Here is a 23,494-nt window from a genome sequence, read left to right on the forward strand (position 1 = left end):
CGACCTCTGATTTGTAAACCAACAGGCGTATCTCATCGATCTTCGGTAGTAGACTTCAGACGTTTATGTGCACAAAATGTAAGCCCTTCTTCCCAAAGGCCTCGTTGAATTCCAGATCCACTTGTAACTCTCTTCCCAATGCACTGCCTCCAGTGGCCTCTCTGCCACCATGGAGCACCCCTCCCCAGGTGCTACACATGCCCATCTGATGAGTGGGCATGTGCCTGAACTCAATTTTATAAACTAATTGTAGTCTCACCTATTCATGTCTAATGACCGTCATTTTTGACCAGGAACACCACAGCTGTACAAACGTTAAATAAAACACCCGATATGTAATGAGAATCAAAAAATATATTGTGTGTGATCAGATGCCATGTTTGGACAAAGTCATGTGACCTTATGACAATCAGATTAAATGAACTTCATTTTTTCGGAGAGAAAACTTGTAAATCAGTCCAATTCGACCGGAACTCAGCAGGATGGTTAAACAGATGGATTTTAAAAGGGATTTTTTTTTTAATATCATGCCATTCGATTGTTAGCGGGGACGTACGTGGACGTCAAGTCTGGGGCATTAATGGACAGTAGACTATTTCTCATTTATAACATACTAAACGATCTGCGTCATTTTTAACATACAAAATAATATGTTTCATTTATAACATACTAAACGATCTGCGTCATTTTTAACATACAAAATAATATGTTTCATTTATAACATACTAAACGATCTGCGTCATTTATAACAAACTTAAGAATATGTTTCATTTATAACAAACTTAAGAATATGTTTAATTTATAACATACTAAACGATCTGTTTCATTTATAACATACTAAAGAATATGTTTAATTTATAACATACAAAAGAACATGTTTCATTTATAACATACTAAACGATCTGTTTCATTTATAACATACTAAACGCTCTGTTTAATTTATAACATACTAAAGAATATGTTTCATTTATAACACAGTAAACGTTTTATTTTTTTATGTAACATGCTAAAGGAGCTGTTGACTAAAATAATGTCTAATTGTTTAATGGTTCTTCGTTGAATTATTGACTGTATACGAACCAATCTGTACTTCTGTGATTGACGTATAAAAGGCCTAAATAATATTAGGCAACAACAGCGTATCATTGATACTGTCGTTTTGAAAAAAGCAACATGTAATCAAAACATCGTGACACAAGTCAATTTACTCATGACGTGCGCAACGGGATGCATGGACGAGTTGTTTTTCAGAGCAAGAAACAGATCAACATTTTTATTTTTTTGTGGGAGGATTTACTCACTGATCTTCCAATCAGTTTTCTCTCAAATGTATTTACGTTTTATCAAGTGTTAAATAAATCGGGATATTTTGAAGGGAGGAGACTACTATCGGATTGTTTTATCCTTCACGGAGTCAGTGACAATCTGGTGCGCTATTGGGTAGGGAGAGAGCGCAGCGGAGACGCACACGGAGGTCCAGTCCAGGAAGGTAGCGGCTTCCTGTGTGAATAATTTGTTATTCTAGAGGCATCGGCTTGTTCCCAGGTTTGGTGCGAATGATCCATCAGCAGAATCTCATTGAAACACATTCTTTACTTGTACTGTAGTTTCTTACAAGATCATCTAAAGAATTGCGTCAACCAAAGGATACGCGCGCTGCAGTTTATCCAGAAGCGTTGTCCAAGTTGAGCCTCTAGAAATTTGGATAGAAGCTGGTACAGTATGACTTGTCGGCTTGGCAGTGTTAGTGCTTATCTATAGCCTAATACTGACCCGCGCGTTATCAATCACGACCAAGTTCGGCAAATATCTGAAGGTCTAAATATGATTATAAATAGCTCGGACATATTTTGTAACTATGAAGAAATAGGTAACTTCACCAACAACTCGTCATGTGTGAACACGACTCAATCCTCACCCAGCTTCATCGACCTGGCGACGTTTATGCACATATTCCCGTCCATATACGGCATCCTGTGTACTATAGGAGTGATCGCCAACGGTTTGGTGATTTACGCAGTGGCGACATGCAAGAAGAAGATTGTATCGGACATCTACGTGCTGAACTTGGCCGTTGCAGATATGCTCTTCTTGCTGGTGATGCCCTTCAACATTCACCAGCTGGTCCGGGACAGACAGTGGGTGTTCGGGAACTTCATGTGCAAAGCTGTCGTGGTGGTGGATGTTAGCAACCAGTTCACTACCGTGGGGATTGTAACGGTACTGTGTATTGACAGGTAAGTCTCCATCTCTCCAAATTCAACAGGTGTCAGTTTGATCATGACAAAGAGAGGTGTCGAATATAGCATCAATTTGGTCTCCCTTCACCTTTATGTATCCAGGTAGACATAACCTGGTGTAGGATATGATTATATCATAGTTTGTTTGAATCCTACAGGTTATTACGAAGAACACTCGTTATATGCAGCCGAGGGGCGATTTTTTTTCTTGAGAGGAATGAATGGTCGGTAGCCGGAACATAATTAGACATTAATGTGTAGACTCCAAATTGACCACAAGAAACCCAAACAGATATCACATTTGACTAAAACATAATCATTCCAAATCCTTGCAACGTTTGTATAAGATCACGTGTCTCTCTGTTATGCGCGGCAGTACTTGGGAACACATTTCTGAAATTAAAATCAGATGGAGCTGATTTCCTGGTGTTTTTACATAATGTTTTTCCAGCAATGAAAATAATAATAATAATACCAGAAAGAATAATAATACAATGTTGCTCAGAAAACTTTTTTTGGGGGGGTAAAATACAACAACCTCAGGCCTCCAGTTGGGGACCATGGTCAGAGGGTTCAGTGATAAAACACAGCCAAAGCAGATCAGTATCTGAGGATTAGGCCTACATAGTAACAGAAAACTGAAAATTATACTTCAATTCTGGCTTTTATGAACAGTAAAATACTCTGAAACATTTTACTGTAGCATAGTGTAAAATATGGTGCATTGTGGGAAAATGTTGTGGTCTGGGGCAAATAATTGCTATATTTCGAATGGTATCGTAATTCAACTTTACTGTATCTCTGGAGTGCCAAAAACCTTTTGACCACTAGTGGGTGCAAGGTATTGTTGTTTCTGTCTCATTAACATAAACTCGGCAAAAAAATAAACGTTCTTTTTTTCAGGACCCTGTCTTTCAAAGATAATTAGTAAAAACCCCAAAAACGTCACAGATATTCAATGATTTAAACACTGTTTCCCATGCTTGTTCAATGAACCATAAACAATTCATGAACATGCACCTGTGGAACGGTCGTTAAGACACTAACAGCTTACAGACGGTAGGCAATTAAGGTCACAGTTATGAAAACTAAGGACACTAAAAGAGGCCTTCCTACTGACTCTGAAAAACACGAAAAGAAAGATGCCCAGGGTCACTGCTCATCTGCGTGAATGTGCCTTAGGCATGCTGCAATGAGACATGAGGACTGCAGATGTGGCCAGGGCAATAAATTGCAATGTCCATACTGTGAGATGCCTAAGACAGCGCTACAGGGAGACAGGACGGACAGCTGATCGTCCTCGCAGTGGCAGACCACGTGTAACAACACCTGCACAGGATCGGTACATCCAAGCATCACACCTGCTGGACAGGTACAAGATGGCAACAACAACTGCCCAAGTTACACCAGGAACGCACAATCCCTCCATCAGTGTTCAGACTGTCCGCAACAGGCTGAGAGAGGCTGGACTGATGGCTTGTAGGCCTGTTGTAAAGGCAGGTCTTCACCAGACATCACCGGTAACAACGTTGCCTATGGGCACAAACCCACCGTCGCTGGAACAGACAGGACTGGCAAAAAGAGCTCTTCACTGATGAGTCACGTTTTTTTCTCACCAGAGGTGATGGTCTGATTCACGTTTATCATCGAAGGAATGAGCGTTACACCGAGGCCTGTACTCTGGAGCGGGAACAATTTGGAGGTGGAGGGTCAGTCATGGTCTGGGGCGTTGTGTCACAGCATCATCATTTCCTGCAAGACAGGAGTGTCAGTGTTCTGCCATGACCAGTGAAGAGTCCGGATCTCAATCCCATTGAGCACGTCTGGGACCTGTTGGATCGGAGGGTGAGGGCTAGGGCCATTCCCCCCAGAGATGTCTGGGACCTGTTGGATCGGAGGGTGAGGGCTAGGGCCATTCCCCCCAGAGATGTCTGGGACCTGTTGGATCGGAGGGTGAGGGCTAGGGCCATTCCCCCCAGAAATGTCCGGGAACTTGCAGGTGCCTTGGTGGAAGAGTAGGGTAATATCTCACAGCAAGAACTGGCAAATCTGGTGCAGTCCATGAGGAGATGCACTGCAGTACTTAATGCAGCTGGTGGCCACACCAGATACTGACTGTTACTTTTGATTTTGACCCCCCCACCTTTGTTCAGGGACACATTATGTCACGTGTCTGTGGAACTTGTTCACTTTATGTCTCAGTTGTTGAATCTTGTTGTGTTCATACAAGTATTTACACATGTTAAGTTTGCTGAAAATAAATGCAGTTGACAGTGAGAAGACGTTTATTTTTTTTGCTGAGTTTATGTTGATGGATGCCTTGTAAGAGGCTATATGTGTTGCACCCCTGATTGAGAATGTTGTAACCAATGTAACTCCTTTGTGGTTATGGTGCCACGCCAATTTGTATAAGAGACAGATTGGAGTTTAATACAGTCAATTTTACTGCATTGTATCGTACTGCATTGTATCGTACTGCATTGTATCTTACTGCATTCTATTTTACTGCATTGTATCGTACTGCATTGTATCTTACTGCATTGTATCTTACTGCATTGTATCTTACTGCATTGTATCTTACTGCATTGTATCTTACCGCATTGTATCTTACTGCATTGTTTCTTACTGCATTGTGTCTTACTGCATTGTGTCTTACTGCATTGTGTCTTACTGCATTGTGTCTTACTGCATTGTATCTCACTACATTGTACTGAGTGTCATTACACAGTACTTGCTTCGATATCATAATTATATTACAGTAGGTGTACTGTAATATGAAATACCAGATTTTGACTTGCCACAAGCTGCCTGTAAAACTACTGTCAAATTCACAGTAACCCCTTTACAGTTTACAGTTTACTTAGGAGGAGTCTGTCATAAATAAATACATGTTATTGCTATCGGTGTGATTATTAGAACAACATTTTAAAAAAGGTGATTTTCTGATCTAATATGGATCCGCCAGCATACAGCCTATCAATTAGTATAACAGCCTGCAAATATCATGTACACCCTGCCATGTCAATAACCCAGAGGGTAGACATTGATGAGTTAATAATGAAATGGATGGTCACAGATTGAATGCTCATAGCCGTACATAAAACATATATTCAAGGTTAACTGGTTTATCGTCTTCATTTGGGACCGAGGTAATACATCCATTTCAGACACGGCCAACGTGTTGTGTGGAGCGACGATCCATATTCTGTCTCACACAATTCACCCGCCAGTTAACATTACTCGCAGTTGAATATTTCTTCTTCAAGAGCGCAAATGGATAAATGTAACCACTATCAAATTAATAGACAGAGCTAATGGATGAAAGGACTGACCCGTCTCTACAAGATCAATATTATAGTTTTATCCATGGGTTGTATTCAATCCGTATAATGAAAGTTCAAAGGTTAATGCGTGATTGAAATGTATGCTCTTGCGTTAACGGAGAAGACTGCATTCGCAGTAAATGCTGCGTATGTCGGCTCAATAGGAAATTACTTTTCAATTTCTATCGCGGAATCTTTAACGCTTCAGCGACACAGATTGAAGAGAACCCAATGTTTTGAGACTTTACGGTGTTTTTTTTACATTGTTTTACAAACATTGGAGAAAAACAATCTTATATTTTGTGGTCAGAATGGTCAGAATTTCTAGTCAGATTCCCCTAGTCAGAATGCCCAGTGAGAATTTCTAGTCAGATTCCCCTGGTCAGAATTTCTAGTCAGATTCCCCTGGTCAGAATTTCTAGTCAGATTCCCCTAGTCAGAATACCCAGTGAGAATTTCTAGTCAGATTCCCCTGGTCAGAATTTCTAGTCAGATTCCCCTGGTCAGAATTTCTAGTCAGATTCCCCTGGTCAGAATTTCTAGTCAGATTCCCCTGGTCAGAATTTCTAGTCAGATTCCCCTGGTCAGAATTTCTAGTCAGATTCCCCTGGTCAGAATTTCTAGTCAGATTCCCCTGGTCAGAATTTCTAGTCAGATTCCCCTGGTCAGAATTTCTAGTCAGATTCCCCTAGTCAGAATTTCTAGTCAGATTCCCCTGGTCAGAATTTTTAGTCAGATTCCCCTAGTCAGAATTTCTAGTCAGATTCCCCTGGTCAGAATTTCTAGTCAGATTCCCCTAGTCAGAATTTCTAGTCAGATTCCCCTGGTCAGAATTTCTAGTCAGATTCCCCTAGTCAGAATTTCTAGTCAGATTCCCCTGGTCAGAATTTCTAGTAAGATTCCCCTAGTCAGTTTCCCCTGGTCAGATTCCCCTGGTCAGAATTTCTAGTCAGATTCCCCTAGTCAGTTTCCCCTGGTCAGATTGCCCTGGTCAGATTCCCCTGGTCAGTTTCCCCTGGTCAGATTCCCCTGGTCAGATTCCCCTGGTCAGTTTCCCCTGGTCAGATTCCCCTGGTCAGATTCCCCTGGTCAGATTCCCCTAGTCAGATTCCCCTGGTCAGATTCCCCTAGTCAGATTCCCCTAGTCAGATTCCCCTGGTCAGATTCCCCTGGTCAGATTCCCCTGGTCAGATTCCCCTAGTCAGTTTCCCTAGTCAGTTTCCCTAGTCAGATTCCCCTGGTCAGTTTCCCTAGTCAGATTCCCCTAGTCAGTTTCCCATGTCAGATTCCCCTAGTCAGATTCCCCTGGTCAGTTTCCCCTGGTCAGATTCCCCTGGTCAGATTCCCCTGGTCAGATTCTCCTGGTCAGTTTCCCCTGGTCAGATTCCCCTGGTCAGATTCCCCTAGTCAGATTCCCCTGGTCAGATTCCCCTGGTCAGATTCCCCTAGTCAGATTCCCCTAGTCAGATTCCCCTGGTCAGATTCCCCTGGTCAGATTCCCCTAGTCAGTTTCCCTAGTCAGATTCCCCTAGTCAGATTCCCCTGGTCAGATTCCCTTGTCAGATTCCCCTAGTCAGTTTCCCCTAGTCAGATTCCCCTAGTCAGATTCCCCTAGTCAGTTTCCCTAGTCAGATTCCCCTAGTCAGCTTCCCCTAGTCAGATTCCCCTGGTCAGTTTCCCCTGGTCAGATTCCCCTAGTCAGTTTCCCCTGGTCAGATTCCCCTAGTCAGTTTCCCTAGTCAGATTCCCCTAGTCAGTTTCCCCTGGTCAGTTTCCCTAGTCAGATTCCCCTAGTCAGATTCCCCTAGTCAGTTTCCCCTGGTCAGTTTCCCTAGTCATTGGTAAACACAGATATTTCAATTCATCGGGTTTAACATCTGTTAATCTGTGTATGTAACAATCTTTGATTGAGTTGATAGGAAGGTCATACGCACCATTTTCTGTCCGTCAATACATCTATACAATACATGACCATGCCAGGTTCATGTGGCTTTTTTAATTAAAAGTCAGTTATGAACAAATTCATATTTACAATGACGGCCTACCCCGGCGACGCTGGGCCTGTTGTGCGCAGCCCTATGTGACTCCCAATCACTGCCGGATATGAAACAGCCTGGATGCGAACCAGGTACTATAGTGACTCCTCTTGCACTGAGGTGCAGTGCCACTGCGCCACTCGGGAAGCCTGTACAGAAGACATTGCTACAGTAATATCTCCACGGTCCATATGAAGACATCTCTACAGTAATATTTCCTTGGTAATAAAGACATATCTACAGTAATATCTCCTTGGTAATAAAGACATCTCTACAGTAATATCTCCTTGGTCCATATGAAGACATCTCTACAGTAATATCTCCTTGGTAATAAAGACATCTCTACAGTAATATCTCCTTGGTCCATATGAAGACATCTCTACAGTAATATCTCCTTGGTCCATATGAAGACATATCTACAGTAATATCTCCTTGGTCCATATGAAGACATCTCTACAGTAATATCTCCTTGGTCCATATGAAGACATATCTACAGTAATATCTCCTTGGTCCATATGAAGACATCTCTACAGTAATATCTCCATGGTAATGAAGACATCTCTACAGTAATATCTCCATGGTAATGAAGACATCTCTACAGTAATATCTCCTTGGTCCACATGAAGACATATCTACAGTAATATCTCCATGGTAATGAAGACATCTCTACAGTAATATCTCCTTGGTCCATATGAAGACATCTCTACAGTAATATCTCCTTGGTAATGAAGACATCTCTACAGTAATATCTCTATGGTCATGTAGACATCTCTACAGTAATATCTCTGTGGTCATGTAGACATCTCTACAGTAATATCTCCTTGGTCATGAAGACATCTCTACAGTAATATCTCCCTGGTCATGAAGACATCTCTACAGTAATATCTCCATGGTAATGAAGACATCTCTACAGTAATATCTCCATGATCCATATGAAGACATATCTACAGTAATATCTCCTTGGTCCATATGAAGACATATCTACAGTAATATCTCCTTGGTCCATATGAAGACATCTCTACAGTAATATCTCCTTGGTCCATATGAAGACATATCTACAGTAATATCTCCTTGGTCCATATGAAGACATCTCTACAGTAATATCTCCTTGGTCCATATGAAGACATATCTACAGTAATATCTCCATGGTAATGAAGACATCTCTACAGTAATATCTCCATGGTAATGAAGACATCTCTACAGTAATATCTCCTTGGTCCACATGAAGACATATCTACAGTAATATCTCCATGGTAATGAAGACATCTCTACAGTAATACTCCTTGGTCCATATGAAGACATCTCTACAGTAATATCTCCTTGGTAATGAAGACATCTCTACAGTAATATCTCTATGGTCATGTAGACATCTCTACAGTAATATCTCCTTGGTCATGAAGACATCTCTACAGTAATATCTCCCTGGTCATGAAGACATCTCTACAGTAATATCTCCTTGGTCCATATGAAGACATCTCTACAGTAATATCTCCTTGGTAATGAAAACATCTCTACAGTAATATCTCCATGGTAATGAAGACATCTCTACAGTAATATCTCCTTGGTCCATATGAAGACATCTCTACAGTAATATCTCCTTGGTAATGAAGACATCTCTACACTAATATCTCCATGGTCCATATGAAGACATCTCTACAGTAATATCTCCATGGTAATGAAGACATCTCTACAGTAATATCTCCATGGTAATGAAGACATCTCTACAGTAATATCTCTATGGTAATGAAGACATCTCTACAGCAATATCTCCATCCCTTGGCCTGCCTTGGATGTATTCAGTCGTATCATGAAAGACATAACCAGCGCAGAGTAAATTATTTATTTTTAATTATCCGATGTGACATGGCTGTAGGATTATTTTCATTATTTCATTGACATATGTGACACAGGGTCGTTAAGTACAGCACAGTACAGCAGATGGCTATAGACTTTACTTTGATTAACATCAGCAGTAAACAGCATCTCTGATCGTTTATTTTCGGATATTCTGCGTCCCAAATACATTACTTTTTCCTACGTAGTGCACTACTTTTGACAAGGGCTCACAGGGCTCTGGTGAAAAGTAGTGCACTACACAGGGAATAGGGTGCTATGTGGTACGTACGTACACGTGATTCATTTCATGTTGTACATCAAGCAGTACGCCAGTCATCAGTCTAACTTTATTTACTTATTCATTACACTTTATACGTGACTTTTTTCAGCTCCCAGCTCAATACATCCCAAAAAGACAGAAAGTCATTGGAAAACATGAAAACTATACAGTACATGAATACTATACAGTACATGAATACATTAATAATATAGAGTACATGAATAAAATACAGTACATGAATACTATACCGTACATTAATACTATACAGTACATGAATACTATACCGTACATGAATACTATACATTACATGAATACTATACCGTACATGAATACTATACATTACATGAATACTATACTGTACATTAATACTATACAGTACATGAATACATGAATACTATACCGTACATGAATAGTGTACAGCAATGTTTTTATCCATAGCGACGTACAGTACAGTGAAGGCATTCATTTCTTAGTGTGTGTATGTGATCCTTGAAGGAATTGAACCCATGACTTTGGGCATATGCCAGTGTTCCATATGGCACCCTATTCCCTTTGTAGTGCACTAATTTTGACCAGAGTCTTATGATATCTTGTCAAAAGTAGTGAACTACTGTATATATAGGGAACAAGGATGTTTTTATGACGCATCCATGATCTTACCAACTGATCCACACACGACATTATTAGATTTATTTAATGTCACATCATGATTAGAGTCTGACTGCTCTCACAAATGTTACTATAGACCATATGAATAGGCGACATTCAAACAGAGTATTTTTTTTCTCCCAGGTTAATAAATTACTGTTTGCTTTACTGACAAATACCGGTAGACAAATACGGCTTAGTTATGTTTTTTTTTTTTGGGGGGGGGGGGGGGGGGGGGTTGTCTGTGCATTCACATGCTTTTGTCTGGACTAGACTGGCCTGGGGTAAAGTAATGGGTGTTATTGAAACAACACAACAGCTTCACAATGGAGTCTGCTGAATGATCCCTGTAGAGATATCGTTATGTTTCCAGCAAATGCCACCCTATGCCCTATATAGTGCCCTACGTTTGACCTGGTATGGGCCCTGGTGAACAGTAGTGCAGTAGTGGTGAACAGTAGTGCACTGTACTACTAAGTATTCAGACCCCTTCCCTTTTTTTCACATTTTGTTACGTTACAGGCTTATTCTAAAATGTTTTTTAATTTAAAAAAAAATCCTCATCAATCTACACACAATAATATCCCATTATGACAAAGTGAAAATATGTTGTTTTTTATTTTATTTTTGCAAATGTATAACAAACAAGAAAACATAAATACCTTATTTAAATAACTATTCAGACCCTTCGCTATGAGACTCGAAATTGCACTCAGTTGCATCATTGTTTCCATTGATCATCTTTGAGATGTTTCTACAACTTGATTTACCTGTGGCAAATTCAATAGTTTGGACATGATTTGGAAAGGCACCCACCTGTCTATTTAAGGTCCCACAGTTCACAGTGAATGCCAGAGCAAAAACCAAGCTACGAGGTCAAAGGAATTGAGCTCCGAGAACAGGATTCTGTCGAGGCACAGATCTGGGGAATGGTACAACAACAAAATGTCTGCAGCATTGAAGGTCCTGAAGAAAACAGAGGCCTCCATCATTCTTAATAAATGGAAGAAGTTATGAACCACTGTGTAAGGAATGGACTGTGGTCAAAAGTAGTGCACTATATAGGGAATGAGGTGCAATTAGGGCATAGCCCAGGTACATAACCTAACCCCTGACCTCTAACCCATTGTCTCTAACTGATGTTTCTCTTTGTTTCTAACCCCAGATACATTGCCATCGTCCACCCCACCTCAGAGAAGCGGACCATCCAGTGGACCATCATCATCAACATCCTGGTGTGGGTCGGCAGCTTCCTGCTCACCGTGCCCGTCATGATCTACGCCATGGTGGTTAGGAAGCGCGACTTGGAGATATGCATGATGTTCCTGGACGGGCCTGAGGACATGTACTGGTACACTCTCTACCAGTCCATCCTGGGCTTCATCTTCCCTCTCATCATCATCTCCACCTTCTACTCCCTCACCCTTTACCACGTCTTCAGATCCATCCGCCGAGTCAAGCGTAAACAGACTGTCTGGGCGAAGCGCGCCACCAAGACCGTGGTGATGGTCATTGCTCTATTCCTGGTGTGCTGGAGCCCGTATCACGTGATCCAGGTGATTAACTTGAGCAACAACAGGCCAACCAACACCTTTGTCTATGTCTACAATATCAGTATCTGTCTGAGTTACTCCCACAGCTGCATCAACCCTCTGATGCTGCTTATCTTCGCTCAGAACTATCGCGAGCGTCTCTGTCACAGGAAGGAGTTGAGGAGCTCGCAGCAGAACTCCTCCAAGACCACTGTGGTCAAGACAGACGGCTCCAGCGTGGCCACCGACCCCAACTGCCGCAGCACAGCCATGTAATAATAGAGTCATTGCCACTCGCATACTGTATGTGTGAATGGGTAGGACATCTGTTCGTCCCAATAAGACTACCAAAAGTCAACTGTTTTCGTTCTGCTATCTTTGACGAACTTGAGCATTTTAATGAATTACTGAAGTTAAAGTAGCTGAACTACACTGCTATCTTTCCAGGGAACAGAAGTGGTACTGTGTGTTAGTGGGTGGATTACCCGACTGACTGTACCTAATTCACCATCACTAAGAATCATTGATCCTGTGGTAGCCAAGTGTTTACTGAATCGTTGTGTAAGCCGAGCTACTCTGAGAATGGACTGAGATTGTTCATAATGGAAGTATCAAAAGGACGGTGTATCTCTTTCTCTCTCATACATGCTTTAACCGCATTCAAATTCTCTCTCTCTCTCTCTCTCTCTCTCTCTCTCTCTCTCTCTCTCTCGTTCTCTCGCTCTCTCGCTCTCTCTCTCGCTCTCTCTCTCTCACTCTCTCTCTCTCTCTCTCTCTCTCTCTCTCTCTCTCGCTCTCTCTCTCGCTCTCTCTCTCGCTCTCTCTCTCGCTCTCTCGCTCTTGCTCTCTCTCTCTCTCTCTCGCTCTCTCTCTCTCTGCTTACTTCACTGTAGTAAATCTGCAAAAAAACGACAGTGAATACTGTAGTATAGCAATATGGGGGGAATGGGCAGCTCATATGCAATCAGAATACTTTAGTATTTAGTATAGTTTTTTTTTAAGTGTAGCGTTTTTTTTTGGACTGTAGTGTTTTTGCGGACATTACTGTAGTATTTACTATAGTATTCTACAGAATACTACAACATTCTATAGTAAGTACTTCAAATTATTGAGGGACACTACAGTGTACAGTATAGTATTCTACAGTATACTGTAGTCTTTTTTTAATGCGTCTCTGCCAGGGTTGTGTAGCATAGATTTGACCGATGACCTCAGACTGTTTCCCTGATAATGACTGGGATTGAGTGAGCTTGTTTTGGGGTACTTTGCCTTGTTCAACCTGTGTCCCAGAGGCACCCTGGGTAATTGAGTCATTGACTTAGTTGACTGGACCAGTTTGCTGGGTTCAAATACTATTTCAGGTATTTCAATTACTTTTCAATATATTTCTGAACACGTCTGCAGATAATCTTGTCATTAAAAAAACAAGTAGTTGAATATTGGATTGTATTTGGAAATACACATGGAAAGCATTTGAAAATACTCAAATACATGGACTGAAAATATACCCCCCCCCCCCCATGCATTCAACCCAACGAGGTATTTGAAAATAGTATTTAAAATAAGTATTTTTTAGGGCAAGTATTTGGTTTTTAGAAAAAACTATTCAAATACCGAAAAAAAGGTTCTGCTTTTGAGCTGTGTGTTTGAAAATACTTAAATACACAGATATAAAGTATTTAAATAAGAAATACACACGCATTTGGAGACATGACGGCATATATATGTTTTATTGTTTTAAATGTAGGTCAGTTAAGAACAAATTATTTACAATGACGGCCTACTTCGGCCAAACCCTAACCTGGGCGAAGCTGGGCAAATTGTGCGCCGCCCTATGGGACTCCCAGTCACAGCCGGTTGACAGTGTCTCGTTCGTCGTAAGAATTATCGGACCAAGATGCAGCGTGATATGGTTACCACATGTTTATTAACTGAAACGCACAAAAAAAAACAATAAAGAATGAACGAAACGTGAAGACAATGGAGTGCTCACAGGCAACTACACATAAACAAGATCCCACAAACACAGGTGGGAAAAATAACTACTTAAATATAGTCCCCAATTAGAGACATCTGTAGCCAGCTGCCTCTAATTGGGAATCATACAAAACACCAACATAGAAAAAGAAATTAGAACACAACATAGACAGATATACTAGAACACCCCCTGGTCATGCCCTGCCCCATTACACCATAGAGAAGCAATGGCTCTCTATGGTCAGGGCATGACACACAGCCTTAGACCGCTGCGCCACTCGGGAGACTTCTATCAAGGGGGATACTCAGATACGTTCAGATACTAATAGTATTGTTATAAGATACTTCTTGGAAAATCAACAGTAATACTATTGATGTTGAAGTAAATCTTCAGGTTGTCATTGAGGAAGGGAGGCAGAAAGGGAGGGACAGAATGTTTCAGGGGGGTGGGGTACAGCTTCAGACCGGGGAGATTGTAGGAAAAGACATGGAGTGTTCTTTTTACTCACTGATACGGATCAAAATAAGTCTGTGTGATTTTGCAGTAGTGTATTTAAAAAATATATATTATTATTGTCGTTGGATGTTCTCACATTTATAAAAATGTGTTATTTTGTTTTTAAGGTATTTGCTAAGCACCATCGGGACTCTTGTTGAGTGAGGAGATGAGAAGATGAATTGATGAGAACTGAAGTATAATTCTGTATTGATTTGAGACAAGGAATATTTTGAAGAGGAGATGGCTGTGGCCAATTAGACCATCCAAACGAAAGGGGCTTTGCGGGTTATGTTTTAATGTCAAGTAAAGTAAGCAAATAATGAAGTATATTGACTGAATATAACACCTGAAAGCATGACATACGATGAAGAATTGTCCTGTACACACACTTCTTAAAACACACATTAACTTGTTCATATTCACAGCTTATATTTGTTGTCTCACTCTACCTTGTGTAGAGTACGTCTGCAGTGTTAGCCTGTGCTATCTGTTATCAGGTGAGTTATATATTAATTATAATTATTATATTGTATTAAAACCTTCTTATTATGCTCATTTCCTAGCCGTTCTATACATTCTCTATATCAGCATACAGCATGATGCTTCAATATGAACGTCTATAGCACTGTTCAACACTTCCTATTTTGTTTTGTTGTTGACTCCAAAATAAATTGAGAGTACTTTATTTTTTTTTTACTTACAAAACCAAGTACATTTATTTTGGATGACAAAATGGCAGTATAATTTATGTACGAATGACACATGTCGAGTTATTGATGTGATAACGTAAGTTACAAAATTGTGTTTATAGTTAATAAAACAAACCTTTGTTGTGATCCGATGCAGGACATAAATACTCAATATGTAAATGCTGCAGTTTTACACCTTAAAGATGTTTTACTTCCTGGTTATATTGTATTGTGTACCACATGTACTCCGAGTACACTTATTGTCCATATGGTATTTCAGATTAGTTTCACGTTAATGCAATCAAAATCAAATCAAAAATCAAATCAAATCAAATCAAAATCAAATCAAATCAAATCAAATCAAATTTATTTATATAGCCCTTCGTACATCAGCTGATATCTCAAAGTGCTGTACAGAAACCCAGCCTAAAACCCCAAACAGCAAGCAATGCAGGTGTAGAAGCACGGACTGTGCCAGTGACAATGGATTATAGTTGTTAGGTGTCCCCTTGTTCTTATGTGTTGCGGGTTTTTAACATCTGGTTTGTTCTTGTGTGTTAAAAGGTTAAGTGTTTTCACGTCTTGTTTGTTCTTGTGTGTTAAAAGGTTAAGTGTTTTCACGTGTTGTTTGTTCTTGTGTGTTAAAAGGTTAAGTGTTTTCACATCTTGTTTGTTCTTGTGTGTTAAATCTTGTTTGTTCTTGTGTGTTAAGGTTAAGTGTTTTCATATCTTGTTTGTTCTTGTGTGTTAAGGTTAAGTGTTTTCACATCCTATTTGTTCTTGTATGTTAAGGTTAAGTGTTTTCACATCTTGTTTGTTCTTGTGTGTTAAATCTTGTTTGTTCTTGTGTGTTAAGGTTAAGTGTTTTCATATCTTGTTTGTTCTTGTGTGTTAAGGTTAAGTGTTTTCACATCTTGTTTGTTCTTGTGTGTTAAGGTTAAGTGTTTTCACATCTTGTTTGTTCTTGTGTGTTAAGGTTAAGTGTTTTCACATCTTGTTTGTTCTTGTGTGTTAAATCTTGTTTGTTCTTGTGTGTTAAGGTTAAGTGTTTTCACATCTTGTTTGTTCTTGTGTGTTAAGGTTAAGTGTTTTCATATGTTGTTTGTTCTTGTGTGTTAAGGTTAAGTGTTTTCATATCTTGTTTGTTCTTGTGTGTTAAGGTTAAGTGTTTTCACATCTTGTTTGTTCTTGTGTGTTAAGGTTAAGTGTTTTCACATCTTGTTTGTTCTTGTGTGTTAAATCTTGTTTGTTCTTGTGTGTTAAGGTTAAGTGTTTTCATATCTTGTTTGTTCTTGTGTGTTAAGGTTAAGTGTTTTCACATCTTGTTTGTTCTTGTGTGTTAAGGTTAAGTGTTTTCATATGTTGTTTGTTCTTGTGTGTTAAGGTTAAGTGTTTTCATATGTTGTTTGTTCAGGTGTGTTAAGGTTAAGTGTTTTCACATCTTGTTTGTTCTTGTGTGTTAAATCTTGTTTGTTCTTGTATGTTAAGGTTAAGTGTTTTCATATCTTGTTTGTTCTTGTATGTTAAGGTTAAGTGTTTTCACGTCTTGTTTGTTCTTGTGTGTTAAAAGGTTAAGTGTTTTCACGTCTTGTTTGTTCTTGTGTGTTAAAAGGTTAAGTGTTTTCACGTGTTGTTTGTTCTTGTGTGTTAAAAGGTTAAGTGTTTTCACATCTTGTTTGTTCTTGTGTGTTAAATCTTGTTTGTTCTTGTGTGTTAAGGTTAAGTGTTTTCATATCTTGTTTGTTCTTGTGTGTTAAGGTTAAGTGTTTTCACATCCTATTTGTTCTTGTATGTTAAGGTTAAGTGTTTTCACATCCTATTTGTTCTTGTATGTTAAGGTTAAGTGTTTTCACATCTTGTTTGTTCTTGTGTGTTAAATCTTGTTTGTTCTTGTGTGTTAAGGTTAAGTGTTTTCATATCTTGTTTGTTCTTGTGTGTTAAGGTTAAGTGTTTTCACATCTTGTTTGTTCTTGTGTGTTAAGGTTAAGTGTTTTCACATCTTGTTTGTTCTTGTGTGTTAAGGTTAAGTGTTTTCACATCTTGTTTGTTCTTGTGTGTTAAATCTTGTTTGTTCTTGTATGTTAAGGTTAAGTGTTTTCATATCTTGTTTGTTCTTGTATGTTAAGGTTAAGTGTTTTCACGTCTTGTTTGTTCTTGTGTGTTAAAAGGTTAAGTGTTTTCACGTCTTGTTTGTTCTTGTGTGTTAAAAGGTTAAGTGTTTTCACGTCTTGTTTGTTCTTGTGTGTTAAAAGGTTAAGTGTTTTCACATCTTGTTTGTTCTTGTGTGTTAAAAGGTTAAGTGTTTTCACGTCTTGTTTGTTCTTGTGTGTTAAAAGGTTAAGTGTTTTCACGTCTTGTTTGTTCTTGTGTGTTAAAAGGTTAAGTGTTTTCACGTCTTGTTTGTTCTTGTGTGTTAAAAGGTTAAGTGTTTTCACATCTTGTTTGTTCTTATTTTTCTAAAACTATGTAAGCACCACTGTGTTTGTAATCGTTTTTTAAAATGCTCCAAAAAATTAAATTCTGAGTTGTATTTTTTTTTCCTACTGACAGCACTTCACCAGCCTCTGCAATCTAGATCCTTCAGATGACAATGTCATTCATGTGAAGAATATTGTCTTAGTGATTTTATTACATTAATTACAAAGTTGTGGACAATATTGAAACAAATCTGATACAGAACATAAATCTTCTACATATAAATACTGCGGTAATTACCTCAGTTTTGCAGTTAGAGTTAAAAGGTGGTTTCATGCCTGGTTGTGTGGTGTTGTACTGATGTCCCCCTCAGGGGCTAAACACAAATGGTTATTTCCAGAGAAGCTGTGTGACACATTACTAATGCATGACTATCACACCCTTGTCTTGTCGGGCCACTATGAATCAACACATTGTAGCCGATTAGTCATAAGCACATCAACATCATTTGAAAAATAAAGTTTAAAAAATACATATTAAATATTTGAGTAATAAAACGCCATTTAGTAATGTTGTTTTTTTGGTTGGTGTGATCAAAACGCAACAGGAGAAATGCAGTGAAGACACAGGGCTTATAGAGCAAGAGACAGGGCTGATTGAGCAAGAGACAGGGCTTATTGAGCAAGAGACAGGGCTTATTGAGCAAGAGACAGGGCTGATTGAGCAAGAGACAGGGCTTATAGAGCAAGAGACAGGGCTTATAGAGCAAGAGACAGGGCTTATAGAGCAAGAGACAGGGCTGATTGAGCAAGAGACACAGGGCTTATTGAGCAAGAGACAGGGCTGATTGAGCAAGAGACAGGGCTGATTGAGCAAGAGACACAGGGCTTATTGAGCAAGAGACAGGGCTGATTGAGCAAGAGACAGGGCTGATTGAGCAAGAGACAGGGCTTATTGAGCAAGAGACAGGGCTTATTGAGCAAGAGACAGGGCTGATTGAGCAAGAGACACAGGGCTTATTGAGCAAGAGACAGGGCTGATTGAGCAAGAGACAGGGCTGATTGAGCAAGAGACAGGGCTTATTGAGCAAGAGACAGGGCTTATTGAGCAAGAGACAGGGCTGATTGAGCAAGAGACAGGGCTGATTGAGCAAGAGACAGGGCTTATTGAGCAAGAGACAGGGTTGATTGAGCAAGAGACAGGGCTGATTGAGCAAGAGACAGGGCTTATAGAGCAAGAGACAGGGCTGATTGAGCAAGAGACAGGGCTGATAGAGCAAGAGACAGGGCTTATAGAGCAAGAGACAGGGCTGATTGAGCAAGAGACAGGGCTTATAGAGCAAGAGACAGGGCTGATTGAGCAAGAGACAGGGCTTATAGAGCAAGAGACAGGGCTGATTGAGCAAGAGACAGGGCTTATAGAGCAAGAGACAGGGCTTATAGAGCAAGAGACAGGGCTTATTAAGCAAGAGACAGGGCTGATTGAGCAAGAGACAGGGCTTATAGAGCAAGAGACAGGGCTGATTGAGCAAGAGACAGGGCTTATTGAGCAAGAGACAGGGCTTATAGAGCAAGAGACAGGGCTTATAGAGCAAGAGACAGGGCTTATAGAGCAAGAGACAGGGCTGATTGAGCAAGAGACAGGGCTTATTGAGCAAGAGACAGGGCTTATTGAGCAAGAGACAGGGTTGATTGAGCAAGAGACAGGGCTTATAGAGCAAGAGACAGGGCTTACAGAGCAAGAGACAGGGCTTATAGAGCAAGAGACAGGGCTGATTGAGCAAGACACAGGGCTGATTGAGCAAGAGACAGGGCTTATAGACCAAGAGACAGGGCTTATAGAGCAAGAGACAGGGCTTACAGAGCAAGAGACAGGGCTTATAGAGCAAGAGACAGGGCTGATTGAGCAAGAGAAAGGGCTGATTGAGCAAGAGAAAGGGCTGATTGAGCAAGAGACAGGGCTGATTGAGCAAGAGACAGAGCTGATTGAGCAATACACAGGGCATATTGAGCAAGACATAGGGCTTGTTGAACAAGACACAGGGCTTGTTGAGTAAGAGCCGGGGCTTGTTGAGCAAGAGCCAGGGCTTATTGAACAAGAGCCAGGGCTGATTGAGCAAGAGACAGGGCATATTGAGCAAGAGACAGGGCTTATTGAGCAAGAGACAGGGCTTATTGAGCAAGAGACAGGGCTTATTGAGCAAGAGACAGGGCTTATTGAATTTTAAAAAACAAGTAAACAATTAAATACCATTGTAATATTGTAAGAAAATGCCCATTAGTATGTCATATATGCTTAGTGCGGCAAAGAGTGAGATGCAGGAGATGTACGCTATCTAAAAATTAAAGACTGACTATACCTAGGGCCTTAAGTTCTAAGATTCCTTGATTCCTTGATTCTAAGATTCCTTAATTCTAAGATTCCTTGATTCTAAGCAATATTGTGCTGCTATTTTTATTGACTTGGCCAAAGCTTTGATACGGTAGACCATTCCATTATTGTGGGCCGGCTAAAGAGTATTGGTGTCTCTGAGGGGTCTTTGGCCTGGTTTGCTAACTACCTCTTTCAAAGAGTGCAGTGTATAAAGTCAGAAAATCTGCTCTCTCAGCAATTGCCTGTCACCAAGGGAGTACCCCAAGGCTTAAACCTAGGCCCCACACTCTTCTCAATTTACATCAACAACATAGCTCAGGCAGTAGGAAGCTCTCTCATCCATTTATATACAGATGATACAGTCTTATACTCAGCTGGCCCCTCCCCGGATTTTGTGTTAAATGCTCTACAACAAAGCTTTCTTAGTGCCCACCAAAGCTTTCTCTACCCTTAACCTTGTTCTGAACACCTCCAAAACAAAGGTCATGTGGTTTGGTAAGAAGAATGCCCCTCTCCCCACCGGTGTTATTACTACCTCTGAGGGTTCAGAGCTTGAGGTAGTCACCTCATACAAGGACTTGGGAGTATGGCTAGCCGGTGCACTGTCCTTCTCTCAGCACATATCAAAGATGCAGGCTAAAGTTAAATCTAGACTTGGTTTCCTCTATTGTAATCACTTCTTTTAGACCCCAGCTGCCAAACTAACCCTGATTCAGATGACCATCCTACCCATGCTAGATTACAGAGACATACTTTATAGATCGGCAGGTAAGGGTGCTCTCGAGCGGCTAGATGTGCTTTACCATTTGGCCATCATATTTGCCACCAACGCTCCTTATAGGACACATCACTGCACTCTATACTCTTATGTAAACTGGTCATCTCTGTATACCCGTCACAAGACCCACTGGTTGATGCTTATTTATAAAACCCTCTTAGGCCTCACTCCCCCCTATCTGAGATATCTATTGCAGCCCTCATCCTCCACATACAACACCCGTTCTGCCAGTCACATTCTGTTAAAGGTCCCTCAAGCACAAACATCCCTGGGTTGCTCCTCTTTTCAGTTCGCTGCAGCTAGTGACTGGAACGAGTTGCAACAAACACTCAAACTTGACAGTTTTACCTCAATCTCTTCATTCAAAGACTCAATCATGGACACTCTTACTGACAGTTGTGACTGCTTTGTGTGATGTATTGTTGTCTCTACCTTCTTGACCTTTGTGCTGTTGACTTTGCCCAATAATGTTTGTACCATGTTTTTGTGCTGCTACCATGTGGTGTTGCTACCACGTTGTTGTCATGTTGTGTTGCTACCACGTTGTTGTCATGTTGTGTTGCTACCACGTTGTTGTCATGTAGTGTTGCTACCACGTTGTTGTCATGTTGTGTTGCTACCATGCCCTGTTGTCATGTTTTGTTGTTGTGTTGCCTCTCTTGTTGTGATGTGTGTTTTGTCCGGTATTTATATTGTATTTATTTATTCATACATTTCTTATCCCAGGCCCCCATCCCCATAGGAGGCTTTTTGCCTTTTGGGAGGCCGTCACTGTAAATAAGAATTATTAGAACGGTCTGATGAGGGGGAGCTCTGGAGATCTGAAACCCAGTTAGAAGCCACCAGGGATGAAGACGCCGGAACCTCTGGATCCAGGGTGCAGAAGCTGTTTGAAGTCTGTGTCCGGTCCGGGCTTCCCGTCGCCACTTGTGATTCAACATCGATAAAAGACTCTCGAACAAAAAACGTCCCAGAATAGGTGCATTAAATTAGCCTAATACCATGTTTATTTATTTATTTATTTTATTTCACCTTTATTTAACCAGGTAGGCAAGTTGAGAACAAGTTCTCATTTACAATTGCGACCTGGCCAAGATAAAGCAAAGCAGTTCGACAGATACAACGACACAGAGTTACACATGGAGTAAAACAAACATACAGTCAATAATACAGTATAAACAAGTCTATATACGATGTGCGCAAATGAGGTGAGAAGGGAGGTAAAGGCAAAAAAAGGCCATAGTGGCAAAGTAAATACAATATAGCAAGTAAAACACTGGAATGGTAGATTTGCAATGGAAGAATGTGCAAAGTAGAAATAAAGATAATGGGGTGCAAAGGAGCAAAATAAATAAATAAATTAAATACAGTAGGGAAAGAGGTAGCTGTTTGGGCTAAATTATAGGTGGGCTATGTACAGGTGCAGTAATCTGTGAGCTGCTCTGACAGTTGGTGCTTAAAGCTAGTGAGGGAGATAAGTGTTTCCAGTTTCAGAGATTTTTGTAGTTCGTTCCAGCCATTGGCAGCAGAGAACTGGAAGGAGAGGCGGCCAAAGAAAGAATTGGTTTTGGGGGTGACTAGAGAGATATACCTGCTGGAGCATGTGCTACAGGTGGGAGATGCTATGGTGACCAGCGAGCTGAGATAAGGGGGGACTTTACCTAGCAGGGTCTTGTAGATGACATGGAGCCAGTGGGTTTGACGACGAGTATGAAGCGAGGGCCAGCCAACGAGAGCGTACAGGTCGCAATGGTGGGTAGTATATGGGGCTTTGGTGACAAAACGGATTGCACTGTGATAGACTGCATCCAATTTGTTGAGTAGGGTATTGGAGGCTATTTTGTAAATGACATTGCCAAAGTCGAGGATTGGTAGGATGGTCAGTTTTACAAGGGTATGTTTGGCAGCATGAGTGAAGGATGCTTTGTTGCGAAATAGGAAGCCAATTCTAGATTTAACTTTGGATTGGAGATGTTTGATATGGGTCTGGAAGGAGAGTTTACAGTCTAACCAGACACCTAAGTATTTGTAGTTGTCCACGTATTCTAAGTCAGAGCCGTCCAGAGTAGTGATGTTGGACAGGCGGGTAGGTGCAGGTAGAGATCGGTTGAAGAGCATGCATTTAGTTTTACTTGTATTTAAGAGCAATTGGAGGCCACAGAAGGAGAGTTGTATGGCATTGAAGCTTGCCTGGAGGGCAAGAAGTATACAGAATGGTGTTGTCTGCGTAGAGGTGGATCAGAGACTCACCAGCAGCAAGAGCAACCTCATTGGTGTATACAGAGAAGAGAGTCGGTCCAAGAATTGAACCCTGTGGCACCCCCATAGAGACTGCCAGAGGTCCGGACAGCGGACCCTCCGATTTGACACACTGAACTCTATCAGAGAAGTAGTTGGTGAACCAGGCGAGGCAATCATTTGAGAAACCAAGGCTGTCGAGTCTGCCGATGAGGATGTGGTGATTGACAGAGTCGAAAGCCTTGGCCAGATCAATGAATACAGCTGTAATGGCTATGTAATTACAATGCCATGATCTAATAACTCTAATAATTTTACACAGCAACGGCTAATCAGTACATGATGACAGCACAGCTTCTGTTTTGTTTTAACTGTCCAATTATGAAATTCTGGCTAATGATAACCCGATGCCTTGGATCAAACAAGATCAGTTGTAACCCAGGTTATTGGATTCCGTTTGGAATAGATAACTTTGACACCTTCTGGAAACAGAAGATACGGGAATACCCTAATAATCTTGGCTCCTGTACTCTGTCCACACATTTCAAGGCTGTGGTGAGACAATTACTTAGCAACGACCCAAGCCCTGCTCAGATAATCCCTACCATTGTGTCACTAAAATGTCATAGT

At 40.7% G+C, this 23,494-nt stretch overlaps 1 protein-coding gene across 1 annotated transcript; it reads left to right on the forward strand.

The window, feature by feature from the left end:
- The first annotated feature begins 1,824 nt into the window (after nt 1-1,824).
- LOC139391113 (melanin-concentrating hormone receptor 2-like) lies at nt 1,825-12,575 on the forward strand. Its single transcript, XM_071138640.1, has 2 exons — nt 1,825-2,237; nt 11,529-12,575. Exons 1-2 carry the CDS (start codon nt 1,825-1,827, stop codon nt 12,169-12,171), a joined length of 1,056 nt encoding a protein of 351 aa, XP_070994741.1. The 3' UTR covers nt 12,172-12,575.
- The last annotated feature ends 10,919 nt before the right edge of the window (nt 12,576-23,494 follow it).

Source organism: Oncorhynchus clarkii, chromosome 31 (assembly GCF_045791955.1).
Source record: "Oncorhynchus clarkii lewisi isolate Uvic-CL-2024 chromosome 31, UVic_Ocla_1.0, whole genome shotgun sequence".
In the NCBI taxonomy this organism is placed as follows: Eukaryota; Metazoa; Chordata; class Actinopteri; order Salmoniformes; family Salmonidae; genus Oncorhynchus; species Oncorhynchus clarkii.

Coding starts and splice junctions, on each gene's coding strand:
- LOC139391113 (XM_071138640.1), top strand. CDS start 1,825: ATGATTATAAATAGCTCGGACATATTTTGTAACTATGAAGAAATAGGT. Junction 2,238..11,528: donor ACGGTACTGTGTATTGACAG/GTAAGTCTCCAT, acceptor TTCTAACCCCAG/ATACATTGCCATCGTCCACC.